This window comes from Exophiala dermatitidis (assembly GCF_000230625.1).
Source record: "Exophiala dermatitidis NIH/UT8656 unplaced genomic scaffold supercont1.1, whole genome shotgun sequence".
NCBI lineage: Eukaryota > Fungi > Ascomycota > Eurotiomycetes > Chaetothyriales > Herpotrichiellaceae > Exophiala > Exophiala dermatitidis.
The window spans coordinates 2,675,771-2,690,337 of NW_008751646.1; the positions used below are offsets into that span (position 1 = coordinate 2,675,771).

Consider the following 14,567-nt stretch of genomic DNA (forward strand, 5'->3'; position numbering starts at 1 on the left):
ACAGACTTACTTGTCGGGATTTACGGAGTAGTGCTTCTGCATATGAGCAGGCGAGCTGATTACTGCCTATGTACGAGTGACAGTGGCATTACGGAGTAAACGAGGGCGTCGGGTCGGAATTCCTGGGAGCGGCTCTTCTGACACGGACCGATCTTTATGGTCCCATTCATTCAACATTTTGACTCTTCGAGATACCCCGGAGCCAGGCTAGGCTATCTATTTTATCTGTTTGAATTTTAAGCATTGGGAACGCCCAAGGAAAAGGGACACTGAGGTGAATGGAAGGAAATGACTTCAAACAAGTCGCTCGACAATTCCCACTCGTTATTCCCACTCGTTTACGTGGTGGATTCCCTCAATATAATTAACGGATTCATCGTTCCTCCTTTATTGTCCTGTTGGTCCTCCTGGCACTCCAACTCTAACCCTTCCAACTCCCACTCTGCTGTAAAATCAAACATACCTAGGTATGGAAGCAAGCAAATGTTAAGTGATGAACTCCATGCAACACTTTGGACCCACTGCAGGAGTAGACGACGACCAGTACAAGTCCGAGTCGTAGCATCAATCAGCCTTGCCCTTGCCGCCATTGCCATTGCCATTGCCATTTCCATCCAACCTCACCGACGAGTTATCCGCCGAACTCGTCTCCGTGCCGACCATACGGACGGAGAAATCAACCTCACCAACCAACTCTTTGACTTTGGCAAGCACATGGACCATTTCCTGCATGATGAGAATACTTGCGATTTCAAGGACAGCAAAGGCAGCATAGCACGGCTCATTGATGTGCTTGGTACTCAGGATGCCTGGGTCAATAGCGGCCAGCTGGTCCGCAATGTCGATCGGGGCCGGGACGCGCAAGTACGGCGGCAGGGGCTGGACATTGGACATGCTCGCCGACAGCAGATACAGCGTCGACGTGAGTTCGTGGCTGGTGAGGGTGGATTGGGCGGTCAGACGGCGAAAGTCACGTAACCACTGGCTTTCTTCGTGCTGGAGGTTCTCCCGCTGGAGATTGTTCGAGTTCAATTGTTCGTTCTGCTGGTTCGCGTACAAGCGATCACTCGAGCAAAAGGCCTGCGCTGACCACGCCGTCAAAGCCATATAATTGAACAGCCGCTGCATGTGGACAATGAGCTCGTCGTAAGTCTGTTTGGGAAATTTGCCGCCAAACGTGGGCTCATAGACAGTAAAAGCGGAATGTTCACGCAGCCGGTTCATCATGACCATTACTTTTTCAAACAGCTTATGTCGAGCCTTGTCGAGTCTTCTGACAGGAGAAGACTTGTCGTCGAAACCACCTCCCAACTCGCCGTGCCGCAGCTTCGTTTCTACAGTCGAATGCGTGACCGAGTAATAGTTTGCCATGAGGCACAAGGTGGAACCCAAGTCCTTGCGCAACGTGGCGTGCGTCGTGATCGGGTATGGGAAGTAAGTCCAGATGAATGCGACGGCGATGCCTGCCACCACAGAGGCCAGTCGGTACGGAGCAAGCAGATACGTCTTGTAGTATTCTTGCCCGTTGGCAGTCAGGATCCGTGTGCCCACTTTGGTGTCTTGAAGCTCGTAACCAATAATCAATATCACCGTGACGATCGAGATGACCGCTGCAATCAGATACTTGGGCTTCTTCAGGATAAAATAGAAGCCGCACACGAAGTAGATGTATGACAGTGGAATCACGGCCGCGGGCTTGTGGTCCGACATGTACCAGATTGCAATGGCTGCCACGGTTGCGACTGCGGTGCCTAGGACCCGAGCAATGAACCCCTGCACGCCCACGCCGGCAGTTGGGCCCATGGAGATGGCCACCATGATGACGGCCCATATGCCACGCTGTGCGAGATAGAATGAACTGGTCTGCCGGATGAACCCGATGATTGCAAGGCTGGTGCTAGCAACGGCTGCTCGAAAGCCAAAGGCGGATTCTGGAGAGGCCAGGAATTTCGGAATGGATCTCAGATGGTCTGTGACCTTTTGATACCATGTTGTAGGGGGGAGATGCTCAGGGTCTTTCTTCCCTTGTGTTAGAGATGCCCCAAGAGAGACGATGATGCCGCCGGCTTCTCCATCGGGAGACCCTTGGTCTGAGTCGGCTTGCATGAACGAACTCTGCACCAACTTTCTGATCCGCCTCCAGCCCGGGTGTATGATTTTGTTCTTCTTCATGGTTCCATCTTGAACCTTGGAGTCGGCGAACTTCACCATATCCAGGACTGTCAAGCAGACTGAGTGGAGCAGGTATTCAAGGTAGAGGATGAGGTACAATTGCTGATGGTTCTCCTTTCGGCGCACAGTTTCATCCAGAGCTCCCAGGTCGTCAAATCTGTACTGAGCAGCAGGGTCTTCCCAAAACTTGGCCGGCACATCTAACCCTTTCTGTTCGCACCATCTTCGCACTGTATCCTGGCGATGTGTTTCAAACGACGTAATCAAGGACTCCAAGTGTTTTGCAAACGTGGGATCACCCGGCTCTGGCGGTGCATCACCAGCTTTCTCAACATCTTTGCTCGCCGCTTTGGGTCGCGGAGAGAGTTCCAGCACGTAGCATATATGTGACAACCCGTCAATCAAGCCGCGCCTGACTTTTTGGAATGGTTGACGCGTCATGGCTATGACTTCGTGCCACTCGTCCTCCTCGAGACGTCTAATGGCTTCAACAGTCCCCAAGTCAGATATCAGGTTCTCTCCTTCGACTTTGTGCTGCTTGACGGAATGCAAAATATCAATAAAAGTCGACAGTCCACTAAGAGGCAGAAGAATGCTTTGCAGATGACTCCAGATTTTGCTGAAATCGCCAGCTTGCAGCTTGCCCCATCCCATTTCTTTCTTTGCAAAGCCGATCTCAATCTTCAGTTGGCCGAATAACTGTGAAGTTTGCTGGAGTTTTAATGTCAACTTCTTCGCGGCGTCTTCGGCCTGTTGCAGTGACTCGCTCCTTTTGCGATCGTTTCGTACAAAGACTGGGTTGCCGTCCTGATCCAGACTTTCAGCACCACCTTCCAAAACCCCGGCAATGCCACGGAGATATGCTTCATGAAGAGCCAGACACTCCTTCATGAGATTGAGCACTCCCGCCATTTGTTTGTAAGATATCATTCTGGAGGACACTGGGACGATCAATAGAGAAACCCCGGTTGCCAGACCATACCCCGTGAGAAAGACCTTGAGCATTCTGTCCACGAAGTTCATGCCCGCCGCCATATTGGGGAAAGACGGAGCATACGTAGACACAACAATAGTGAAGATGATGTATTGTATGGACACAATGAACAATTGAGGTCGCAGTGCCCGGATCGTGTTTGCAATGTACAGATTGAAAAAGAGCCAAACACATGCTGTGACACTGGCGGCTGCACTGTAGCGCGTCGTTTGCGCACTTCCAGAAGACCCAGTCGCGGTCGAACTAGGCCGTTGGTGCCCGCCTTGACGAGCGGCAACGGCGCATTGAATAGAAAGCAACGCCATTGCGGCTGCGAAGCATATGGTGAATAGAGCGGTGATGAGGGACTGAGCAAATTTCGCCCGAGGAAGTATGGGCAAGGACATCATCGAGATGATTGCGACCAGATATCCCAAGGTTGAATACGTCTTTGCCCACCGGTCGCTTTGATAGCTAAGACATCGTAAGCATGCCGCCAGAATGGCCTGGATTCAAGTCACTCACGCTGCGAGAGCAATCGCTGGCGCCAGACCTCCTCTGAAGTTGTTAGCTTCATTGCCAAAGTCATGGAGCTCCTTACTTGAGCATCAATAAGAGCGACGGGAAATCCAGATTGACCTTCGCGGCTGTCCTCTTCAGTAGTCCAGGCTTAGGCTCAGTGGACTGCTCAGTCGATTCTCCCGGAGACAGACCATTCTGCTTGTGATCAAGATAAGACTTATCTTCCTCCATGTTCACCGTCCCATTAGATGCTTCTCGCTGGGTTGCAGACATGTTTGTGGGGAAATATATGTTATACTTCAAAGGGTTCAATAAGGATCATGACGCGAATAATGCGTATGATACAAGAGAATTGAAAGATACTGAGGTATACTACTCAACCGCAAATAGCATATCGTTCATGATCCGTGTGGATTGCGATCTGCTTCCGCTCACGCAACCAGGCACAGCGGTGCTCCCAAGTTACACGTTGGGATTGAATAATGAACCACAAGGCAGCTTCTTTGGGTGTAACATTGTACATGGGAAGCGGACGAACCGTGCTGACAACACAGCTTAGTGATCAAACTCTCGTTGTCAAGCCGCCTATCATCATCGAGTTGTGTACGTGAGGCAAAGCATCGGCCATCATGATAGACGGCGTCCTCGGAGCTTGATCCATGTTCCATTTCGCAGGAGACCAATCTCACCTGCACGTGACCACATCCGTTCTTTGAGGCGCCAAGCACTGGCTTTGGCTGCATTGGAGACTCGGACTCTGCTAAAGTCGGCGAGCTCGAGTATCCGAAACTTTTTGGCCCAAAGGAGACATCGCAGAACACCGCGAGTGATCTCTCATCCAGAGCCATTATCATGGCTCCCTCTAAAGCGCCGAGTGCGCTCCTCCTACACTCTCTTAGGTCTCTCGCAATTGAAAAGCCTTCCACGACCCTGGCGGCCCGTGGCTTCAGTTCGACACGCTCGACATGTCAAGAAGTCCAAACCGAACGACCTTCTTTCTATCGAAATCCTGATCCGGAGACTGTCTATCACCCCAGACTGGAGCGCAAACTTGCGCGAGCCGGTAGACCCCCAATTGGATCACGCCGACGACGGATGGCGCTCTCGCAAGCCCCTCGAATCCCGTTCGAGCAACTTCCCTACCAGTGCTTTCAGGAAGCGCGGAAGATCCTCATCGAAGACCGGGAGGAGAAACTCAAAAAGATCGAGACCGAACGAGCACGTATAGCGCGGCTACGGGAGGTCGACTCTAGTACCTTCAAAGGCGGAGAGGCCTTCAAGCAAAAGAGAATCGCAAGTATGGAGGCCGAGCTCGAACATTTGAAGATTCTAGCCGACATCAATGACCCTGCTGTAAAAAGGAGGTTTGAAGACGGCAAAGGTGTGTACAATAAATTTTATTCTGATGTCAACACTGCTGACATCAACCAGGTGACATGAACAAGCCCATATACAGATATCTCGCGGAACGAAAATGGCGAGAATACCCACGAAAAGTTCTAGTCCAACGCATCACACAAATGAAGGTGGTGCCCGATGTTGTGCCTAATGTTGACCCTATTTTGGACGTCAAGATTGCTTTTGGAAAGAAGGCTGTGGCACCCGGCGATTTTGTGGCTTCCGATATCAGCGAACAACCATGCCAGCTCACACTGCAAGCATTCGAGAAAGGCGAGAAGATGGTTACGATTGCCATTGTTGATCCGGACGTGCCGAACCTTGAAAACGACAGCTTTGATTCCAGATGTCACTTTCTGGCTTCCAATATCACCATTTCTCCCGCCCAACCTCGAGTCGATCTCGCCAAATTGTCCGCAGAGTCTCAGGTCCTACTGCCGTGGCTGCCGCCGCACGCGCAGAAAGGAAGTCCATACCACCGAATATCGATTGTCGTTTTGCAACAAAAAGACAACGTGCCCATTGATCTGAACGTCGCGAAGCAAAAGGTTCAGCGTGACGGCTTCACGGTCCGCAGTTTCATGAGCCGGCACCTGTTGACTCCGGTCAGCGCATCTCTATTCCGGACCAAATGGGACGAAACCATGGCTGCTGTCATGGCGAGAGCTGGCCTGAAGGGCGCCGATGTCGAGCTCAAGCGGAAGAAGGTGGAGCCTTTGCCTTATAGAAGGCGCAACCCATCCAGTTTCAGATAGTTGTCCCCTATTAGCCCTGTACAATACGATGCACCTGATCACTCTGGAATCGCCAGCCAGTTTGTCGCTTCTTTCTTGATATCCGATATTGAGATGAATCGCTTTTTTATTGTATCTGGCTCAACCAGGCCTTGCATCCTCTAGCGGAAGTTCGCCCTCCACTCGTTCTCGGACAGGTTCGGCATCCACCAAAGCCGGGGTAAGCTGCGGCGTACGAAACGAGTTCCAATTAAACCATCCGTCGCCGTTGTAGAGTGCTTTGCCTGCGATCAACGCCATGGGCACTGGCCCATAGAACCGAGAATCTCTGCTGTACGATAAACTGTCGCCAGCAACCCAGACATGACCCTCGGGAACCTGTACCATGACCGGCTCTTCTCGTTCTTGGTCATTATCCTCAGTTATGCCCGGCACCAGTGCGCCGCCAACCGTCGGCCTTTGCGAGGGATCGCGGACGACGTAGTCTCCCGGCATCCCAATGACGCGCTTGCAGGCTTTTCCTCGGAGAAAGATGGGGTTTTCGAAGAGTATAACGTCGCCAATCTGGATGTTTCGGCCCCGTTTGTGGCGTCGAGAGTAGATGGTGTAGGAGAGGCCGCTTGCTATCGTGGGATACATGGAGGGGCCTGCATTGGCCTTTTGGTAAAGTAGATATATATGAGTCCCCGCCGTACAATAAACGATAGTGGCAGTGCCAAACTTACCGTGTACCATATCAAGTTGTGCGCAATCAAGGCGGACAGGGAATAGATCGCAATGAACGTGGCTCCGACGTGGATCACGAAGGACATGGGAGTCCGAACGGGACGCGGCGCTGGTTTCGGCGGCGTGCTGGCGGCTCGAAAGAGTCGCCTGAATAAGGACATGCTGGATGGGAAAAGCAATGGTAGTGAAGTTAGGTAAAGACTAACATAATGAAATCCTCAGGCCCTAATGTCGAGGCCTCTGAGCTGGTAAATCTGGATATGCTCATCCAGGCTCATGATTCAAGTTTACCATTGCGCAAAGGTCCACACCACAGCGGTATTGTGATGAGATGCCCAAACCAGCAAAACCTGCCAAGAGTCGGCTTTTTTACATTGGATTTGAAGCTCGCGCCCCGGTTTCATCGCGTTGGTAGTTGATGGATGCTACTATTCCATCGTCGCCGCCAGTCTTTCCTACGGGCTGTGGCTTATGCGGGTGCTAACTGTACACGGCTGCACAGCGTGATACCGACTTGAACAGTACACACTGAACTCAAGGCCGGGGGCCCGAGGGCGGGTGACAACAAGAATGGCATCTTACACATAGCACTTTTAATACAAAGCCTGCTTCTGCTCCTTCAATATAGGGTTATTCTACAAAATAATTAGACTATTCTACGCTCTAGGAGCTATAGAATTATCCTACCAAGTTTGAGATAATTTGCTTTACTCGTACTGTTGTAGTTCAAGTTCTTGAGCAGGAGGTTTGGAAAATAATGTGCCAATCTTGTTGTCACCCGCCCTCGGCCCTGGGGAGGACGGCCGCCTCGGGCCTCTAAGCCCCAACGATGCCCCAGTCGGATGCGATGGCGGACAGTTGTCAATGCAGCCCCCACGACAAACTTGAAGGCACCGCATGATTAGCCGCCCAGTGGCATCGCCCCCGGCCAGAAACCCAATGCATCTTCGCGTCTAGGTCCGCTCTGTAATGGGCAAGGTGAGGTTTGTTAGTGACATGATGCACAATAGCTTTGTGACGAGAAGAATCAGAAGCTGCAGTGTGTCTGTCGCATGCATGAATTGTGACGAAGCTTCCAAGTCACGGCATGGTGTGCCATTCTACAACCGGATGCAGGAAATGGAATGGGGCGGAATCGGTGCCGACGGCGGTGGATGACGGACAGACGTGGTGGTGAGAATGTTTCCATTGTAGGCGCCGCTTCACTCCACACTTATCGAGCACCAGCGCTCAGCTTCCTTCCTGGTCGCTTCTGCACAGCCTGCGGCGTTTGGCGGCGGCAGACAGTCTTGCGCGGTCGCTTGTTTCAGCGGTGAGGGCAAGTTGGACCCCTTAGCGATTCGATTCACGCCCGAATGTGTCTGCATACATATTCTAGGTACCTAGGTATGTTTCCTGTAAGCGCCCTGGATCAGCCGAGCGTCCAGCTCGAGTCCGGTAGCCCAATCGTCGACCACAATGCCTCCAAGTACCGGTGACAACGACACGAGTTATGGACAACCTCCTGGACATGGCGACAGCCCCCTCCGAGTCGTCGGTGTAGGAGGAGGCGCTGCAGTGCTGCACGGTAAGGTCACAAGATGTTTGTTGTATGCCCATATACCCATATACCCTCTCCTGCGCTCTGGATCTTTTTTCTCTTGTATATACACCAGTGCGGGTACACTGTACTAGGAGGTTATGCCCTGGCTCTACGGGATTACCGTCCGTTCACGATTACATCGCTGCTGCATCAGGCCTCCCTTGAACGTCACTGCTTACCTGCCCTTCCCTGCGGGGCGATTACACAAAAGTTACACGACGGCCGTCGCTGTCCGGTGCAGTGGTCGAGTGAGAAATGAAGAACTATGAATATCCTCGGGTCCGACCTCTGACCTCAGCCTCACTACAGCCGCCACCTCAAATACCGGGTGCCGGTACTGGACCTCGATTCTCATGGATGGACACGCCAGCGGACGAGGAGAATCAAGTCTTTACAAACAGCGCGCGAACAACGAGCACAAACACAAGCAGAACCAACTTGCCGCCACTTCAGGTACCTGGCGCACAAGAGGAGCAGCAGCAGCAATACATGGCAACACACGGGTATAACAGCGGACCATATGCAGGATTGACACATGATGCTGCTACACGGGTGGTACAACAACAACAGCATTTTGGTCCGGAAACACTACAACATGGCGCTTATTCTGCACAAGGCATGCCCACACGAGAGTCGTCACCATCTGGTCAGCCACAACCACAACCACAGCAGGAACATATACCACCGGCCGCAGCCCAACCTCAATTGCAAGATTTGGACCAAACCCCTGCGAAACAGACTCAGACCCGACAGCATGAACCGACGAAACCCAACATTGCACCAGACACCAACCCGCTGACGCCGACAACTCCGAAATTCCACGAGCCGGCCAGCACGAACATGGCCATAGTTGCCCCTGCTACCGATCCCTCTCAGTTTTCAGTCAGCACATTCATCCCAAGTCCCCAAACCATACGGGGTGGAGTCTGGCAACACGGTCTCTGTTCATGCGCCGAACCTTCGACGTGTCTCATAGCTCTGTTCTGTCCTTGTGTTGTCTACGGAAAGACCCAGTACCGATTGAATCTGCGTGCAGACAAGAAAGACCCCACCAATATGCTAGGTTACGCCGCCGTCAACGGCTCTTGTATAGCTTTTGGTGTGCTCTGTGGGATCAACGGCATTTTGGCTACTATTCAGCATACGCGCGTCCGCAAGACTTATGGTATGAGTTCGGCCGCTGGCAATGTAGCGGGAGATTGCCTCAAGGGCTTTTGCTGCTGTTGTTGTGTCGTGGCGCAAGATGAGAAAGAAGTCAAGTTTCGAGAGGAACAGGCTAGGAAACCTGCCGGATCGGGGATGAGAAAAGAGGGATATGTGGCTCCTACTGGCATGACTTTTAGTGCTCCTCCACGATGACCATGCAGAGGTTGGAACGTTGTAGCCCTGAGCAACGGTCAACGACCCAAACCCAATGCAACGAGCGAATCGCGAGCATGCTGCTGGTAAAGGCGACCACGACGGACACGTTCAATGGACGCCGGCTGAGTTCATCCTAAACTCTCAAGTGCCAGGCACCCTGGTGAACGGGTTTACATTGTCCCGGTCCAAGAGGCATATCTCCTCTGCTCGACCAACTATATCACCCAGCAAGGGCGCAACCGCCCGAAAGCACCAAGCCTTAGCGCGGCGTGGACACTACAAGCAGACCGACCCATGAAGGTCGACTCCATCCCATTCTATCTCATATCTCATTGTCTGCTTCATCCTGGACCAACGGCGCCACCGACTTCCAAGGACAAGGACTTGATATTCTCCCCAATCCTCGTGCGAGATCGATATTGATATCGACTGTGATCAGATCAGGTCACCCTGTGGCTCATTTTTTTTTCTTTTTTGTTCGAGATCGACCAACCTAGGTGGCTAGTACCTAAGTGATAACTCCGCGCGACTTCAACTGAGCCGAACTGAACGGTTCAGCAAGCAAGAGAGTGTGTGTACTACTAGTTAGTACAAGTAGTTCGTGTGGAGCGATGTGGGCAATAATAGACCCCAAGCCTTGACCTTGGTGTTAATGTTTCCTTTGCCAATCCTTGCTAAATTCATGCCAACCACAGGAGCCTCTGTTAGTATCAGAATCCTATACTGTGGATTCATCAACATCAAGGTATACATAGGTAGTTAGGTAGTGTCAAGCACGGTATAACATATACATATATATATATATATATGTATACCTCATGTCTGTGGCAAGATAATGTGTGATTTGCCCCATCTTAGGCAATCACTTCATCTGCAGAAAATGCGTATCTTTAAATTTTATATGAGATACCTGGTAGACAAGGCTGAAGCCCTCGGCCTCCCAAGCCCCCCCTTTCCAGTACACCACGGTTACCAGCGTCAACTCGATGCTCTAAAGTGTATCTACTTCAATGAGCCTTCCTCCGCCGTTCATGAATCAATCCCGTCGTTCGGCGTTTCACCTTTTGTCGGTTTCGACATTAACCACCAGTATCAAGTTCCATACGTACCTATAAACACCCCCTCCTTTTGAGACCGGTCCCAATCAATAATATATCTTCTCCTCAAAAATCGGCGGCCTCCCCCCACTCGCCTCCTCATCCCAAACAATCTTCCCCTTCTCATCAAAGAAAGCCCCCTCATCAGTCATCGGCGTGACCGTATTCGTATGCAAACACTCCTGTCTTGAAACACCCATGTCATCACGAGGGACCCATAGAAGCGGAGGAGCCGCATTGACAGCCGGGTCCTGGTACGCATCTCTCTCAATTTCGGGCGAGTATCGTATTTCCACAAAGTCATGGGGCACCAATTTGCGCAGGACGGCGTAACTGGCGTAGACGTCTGGTCTGAAGAATTTTTTGAACTTGGACAACCATCCGGCTCCATTCGTACCAGTACCACCACCACCACTTTTGTTTTTGTCAGACCTCGACGACGCCATTGACACTTTTGTCTGGCCTGGCCCATCTTTGACGGCGACATTCTTCTCGGCGTAGCCGTGACCGTCCGCACCCACATCGGGAGAAGAACCACCAGTTTCTTCCAGCAATGCAGCCTCTTCAATCTCCAGCGATCGAGGGAGATAATGCAGCAGCGGGTCAACAGCCGAGGTCATGGAGATATGGTACAGCACCATAATAACCAGCAAAACAACCATCAGAACCAATGGGCCGGGAGCCGCCCGGATTCCAAACAGTCCAATCAGACATAGGACAGCCAAGTAACATCCTACCAGGGTATGCTGTAGAGCTTTGGCGTAGACCAAACCTTTAGTGTCGATGACCGAACTGTCGACAAACAGGAGATTGTAGCGATAGGCAAAATAAAACAGACCCAGACCGATGGTGGCAAAGCCCAGCATCAAGGGGGCAATGGCGGAGTATGTGATGGAAATGACTGTCATCATCCTGTCGAAACACGTCAGTACGGTCAATCTTGGCTGAGTACCAACCGAAAAGGATACAAACATACTCAATGATCGGAAACGTAGTCCCCCACCCGACGGAGCTCAAACTGGACCAGCGGTTGTACATTTTGCGAGGGGTCTTGTCCAGAAACTTGGACAATGCATTGAACACGATCAATCCGGTAATCCTGAGCAGTTGGCCCGAGGAAAACACCAATCCTTGCAGAATGAAGTAGGAAATGTAAAAGTTTGACGAGAGTGGGAGATTTTCCGCCAACAAATTCGTCACGGTCCCGGGTTCTTTGATGATCTGGGGAACAGCCGCACTGGCCGCCGAGGTCATGGTGGTGACCAGGAAAACCTGAACAATCTGGAACCAGAAGAAAGATTCGTGACATCGAAGTTCGATCAGTGACAATGTGGGCTTTCCGGCGATTTTGGCCATGAATTTCATTATCGGCGGAACCAAGGAAATCAAAAGTGAAAGCATCACCACTGGGAGGAGGTTAGTAATCACTCCCAGGATGACCTCGGGACAGTCGTTGATGAATTTCAGAAAGGGCGCCACTTTGGTCAGGTATGAGATTTGGGAAATTGACCCAACGACCGCGGTGGGAATTGACCTAAACACTGTCAACATCCATATATTCCAGAATAAACAGTCAAGGACGTACCAGAAAATGATCATCGCAGTGACAAAGGCCAAAGAGACAATGTTGCGGGTAGTCCTCGTCTTCCATGTGATCCCTAGATTTGACCAGACGACCTCGTCTGGACTCAGACCAACGACCCGAGGAGACATGTGCAGTGGCTGATGATGGGCAACCATCTGAAACGCCGCCTGTGCTTGGGTCTGATTCCAGAACTCCACAAACACCGCATTCTTTGCTCGGGCTTGGCCTGATCGGTACTCGGTTTGAGCGGCTTCAATAAGAGGGTTCAGCCTTGCAATCTCCTGCCGACACCAGTTGATAGTATCAACCTTCTTGCCGATCAGCGGCTTTAGACGGTGGGTTGGTCGGTCCTGAGGCCGAACCCACCGTGCAGCAGCTGATCCTGGCTCAGTGCTGTAGCCATCGTCTTGATCGAGTCGTTGACGGTCCTGATCATGATTGTATGATGGATTGGCCTTGAGCGCTTTCAGACGCGCATCGTTGGCCAGCTTGATCAGCTTCGTTTCGGCGGTTTCCAGTTTGATACAAAGCTTCTGTCGCTCCTCAACCATCTTTGACAGCTCCTTGGCATCGGAGGCGATCCAAATATTCTTGAGTTCCTCGCCAAACATCTTGCGAATCTTGCCTTCGTCCGCGTAGTCGTCTGGGACGGCCTGAAACAGCACGGTACGAGACGACATGCGGGAAGCATACAGCGGGGACAAAAGATAGGCCTGGCGGAGGTTGATGAAGTAGATCATTTCCCGGGTGACAAGAAAGAAAATGAAGGCAATCAAGACCCAAGCAACGAGAGCGTGGGTGTAATATCGGTTCTTGTCTTGGATGTTGCTGAAACTGAGAATGTTGAGTTGCGTCTGTCCAGCGTGGCCGGTGGCATTCACAGGGAACAAAATCGGCCAGGTGATACAGCAGCCGACAAAACAGATGACGACTGAGATCTTGAGATATCGAAGTAGAAAGTAGCCGTCCAGAGAGTTGTGCTGGAGAACGTACTCGTCGGGCAACTGGAGCAACCCTTGTTAGATCGGGTCCTACGGCGCAACGAAACGAAACCTCAGATACGCTACTGACCTTTCTCATAAACGGAATCCATCCCAGCAGAGAACTTGGAGGAGATGGAGTTCGCTCCTGTGGTCGCAATGCACCCAAGTACGTCCGCGGAGCATATTGTCGGGGAAACCTTGTCCGCAGAAGAAGGAAGATGGCAAAATATGCGACCGAGATGAGCAGAGTTGGTACCAGGGTGCTCACAAGTCCAGACAGTGAGGGATCGGAGTCTCTGCTGGAACCAATGTTTTGGTCATCATTGGGATCGGTGCTAGGAGCCTGGCGGATCTGAAGAAGCGTGCGAATGGTGTCCATGATTGAAATTGCCCGTCTGCGGAACTGGTCGCAACGTCAAGAAGCTGTGTATGTCGCGACGAGGAAGACGCCAGAGAGAGGTCAGGCTATCGCCGGCGCGAAGGAGGAGAGCCGCGTCTCATGAGGGCGGAAGAGGGGAGGATGATATGGATGGTGGGAGGGATAATGATGGCACCTGCATGTATCCGAGTAGTCGTGGGAACGAGTGATAAAGAAGAGTCGCTGGAAGGTAGAGGTAGACATACAAAAGGCATTGGCATGTTGTCCACAGACCAACGCACGCGCAATCTGGTCTTGACAGAGCTAAAGCCTTTCCAACGATGCCTCGATCAATCGGAAGGACACCAGAATGGAGAGAAGCGAAAGGTCCCCGATCCACCGGCAAATCCCTGTCGAGCTGATCTGCGAATCACTTGTTCAGTAGTACGTACATGCTACTTCTACTTTGTTGCTAATTTCACGCTGAGATCCGAAGCCTTCTGGAAGAAGAACATCTCTTTCTTTGCCTAATTCGGCCGCGATTTTGCTGGCCGACCTACGTAGATTACAGCGCGGCCATCTCTCAGCCATCTATCACGGCTGAAGACCGGTAATAAGTATCCTCCTGCGCCGTGATGGTGACCATTGTCCTCTCCAGAGCACGGCTCTGTTTGCGCCTGAGCGCGCTGGGCGAAGTTAAGGGACCACCTCAATCAATCAATCCCGCACAAACAACCCACAGAAGCACCCACTTCGCCGGCCCACGGTCGCTCATCGCCTGTCAGGTCGCTCCGATCCGGATCCAGAGTCCCTTGAAGTCCCAGAATTCGGAGCTCATATGAACCCTTCCCTTTGAGCCTCAGGGCCTTTGAACTCGTATTTGCGGTGATAGCGTCGCAGTCGTTTCTATCCCGTCTCTGCATCCCACCGAGTCGATATTCGCTGACCTCCCGCCATACGTACGGGCGAGGAAAAAGAGTTGCCGATAAGGGGAGAGAAACGACTTGTTTTCTTGTGGTTAGGACCCGTCCTGGGCTATGCTACTGACTGGACTGTTGTCGGCTGAGACCCATCA

At 51.8% G+C, this 14,567-nt stretch overlaps 5 protein-coding genes across 5 annotated transcripts; 2 read left to right on the top strand and 3 right to left on the bottom strand.

Moving 5' to 3' along the window:
- Positions 1 to 114: 114 nt before the first annotated feature.
- On the bottom strand, positions 115 to 4,293 carry HMPREF1120_00968 (uncharacterized protein). The gene is made up of 3 exons (XM_009154972.1): positions 3,747 to 4,293; positions 3,671 to 3,703; positions 115 to 3,619 (listed from the first exon to the last, which is right to left on the bottom strand). Exons 1-3 carry the CDS (start codon positions 3,938 to 3,940, stop codon positions 565 to 567), a joined length of 3,282 nt encoding a protein of 1,093 aa, XP_009153220.1. The 5' UTR covers positions 3,941 to 4,293; the 3' UTR covers positions 115 to 564.
- Positions 4,294 to 4,519: 226 nt separating this feature from the next.
- Positions 4,520 to 5,820, top strand: HMPREF1120_00969 (uncharacterized protein; the record flags this gene model as incomplete). The annotated part of the gene is made up of 2 exons (XM_009154973.1): positions 4,520 to 5,048; positions 5,099 to 5,820. 2 exons carry the CDS (start codon positions 4,520 to 4,522, stop codon positions 5,818 to 5,820), a joined length of 1,251 nt encoding a protein of 416 aa, XP_009153221.1.
- On the bottom strand, positions 5,050 to 6,918 carry HMPREF1120_00970 (uncharacterized protein). Its single transcript, XM_009154974.1, has 2 exons — positions 6,525 to 6,918; positions 5,050 to 6,456 (listed from the first exon to the last, which is right to left on the bottom strand). The coding sequence occupies exons 1-2, from the start codon at positions 6,684 to 6,686 to the stop codon at positions 5,941 to 5,943; spliced, it is 678 nt and encodes a 225-aa protein (XP_009153222.1). The 5' UTR covers positions 6,687 to 6,918; the 3' UTR covers positions 5,050 to 5,940.
- Positions 6,919 to 8,362: 1,444 nt separating this feature from the next.
- Positions 8,363 to 9,466, top strand: HMPREF1120_00971 (uncharacterized protein; the record flags this gene model as incomplete). Its single annotated transcript, XM_009154975.1, has 1 exon — positions 8,363 to 9,466. One exon carries the CDS (start codon positions 8,363 to 8,365, stop codon positions 9,464 to 9,466), a length of 1,104 nt encoding a protein of 367 aa, XP_009153223.1.
- Positions 9,467 to 10,224: 758 nt separating this feature from the next.
- HMPREF1120_00972 (uncharacterized protein) lies at positions 10,225 to 13,848 on the bottom strand. Its single transcript, XM_009154976.1, has 4 exons — positions 13,223 to 13,848; positions 12,152 to 13,155; positions 11,543 to 12,100; positions 10,225 to 11,478 (listed from the first exon to the last, which is right to left on the bottom strand). Exons 1-4 carry the CDS (start codon positions 13,511 to 13,513, stop codon positions 10,614 to 10,616), a joined length of 2,718 nt encoding a protein of 905 aa, XP_009153224.1. The 5' UTR covers positions 13,514 to 13,848; the 3' UTR covers positions 10,225 to 10,613.
- Positions 13,849 to 14,567: the final 719 nt, after the last annotated feature.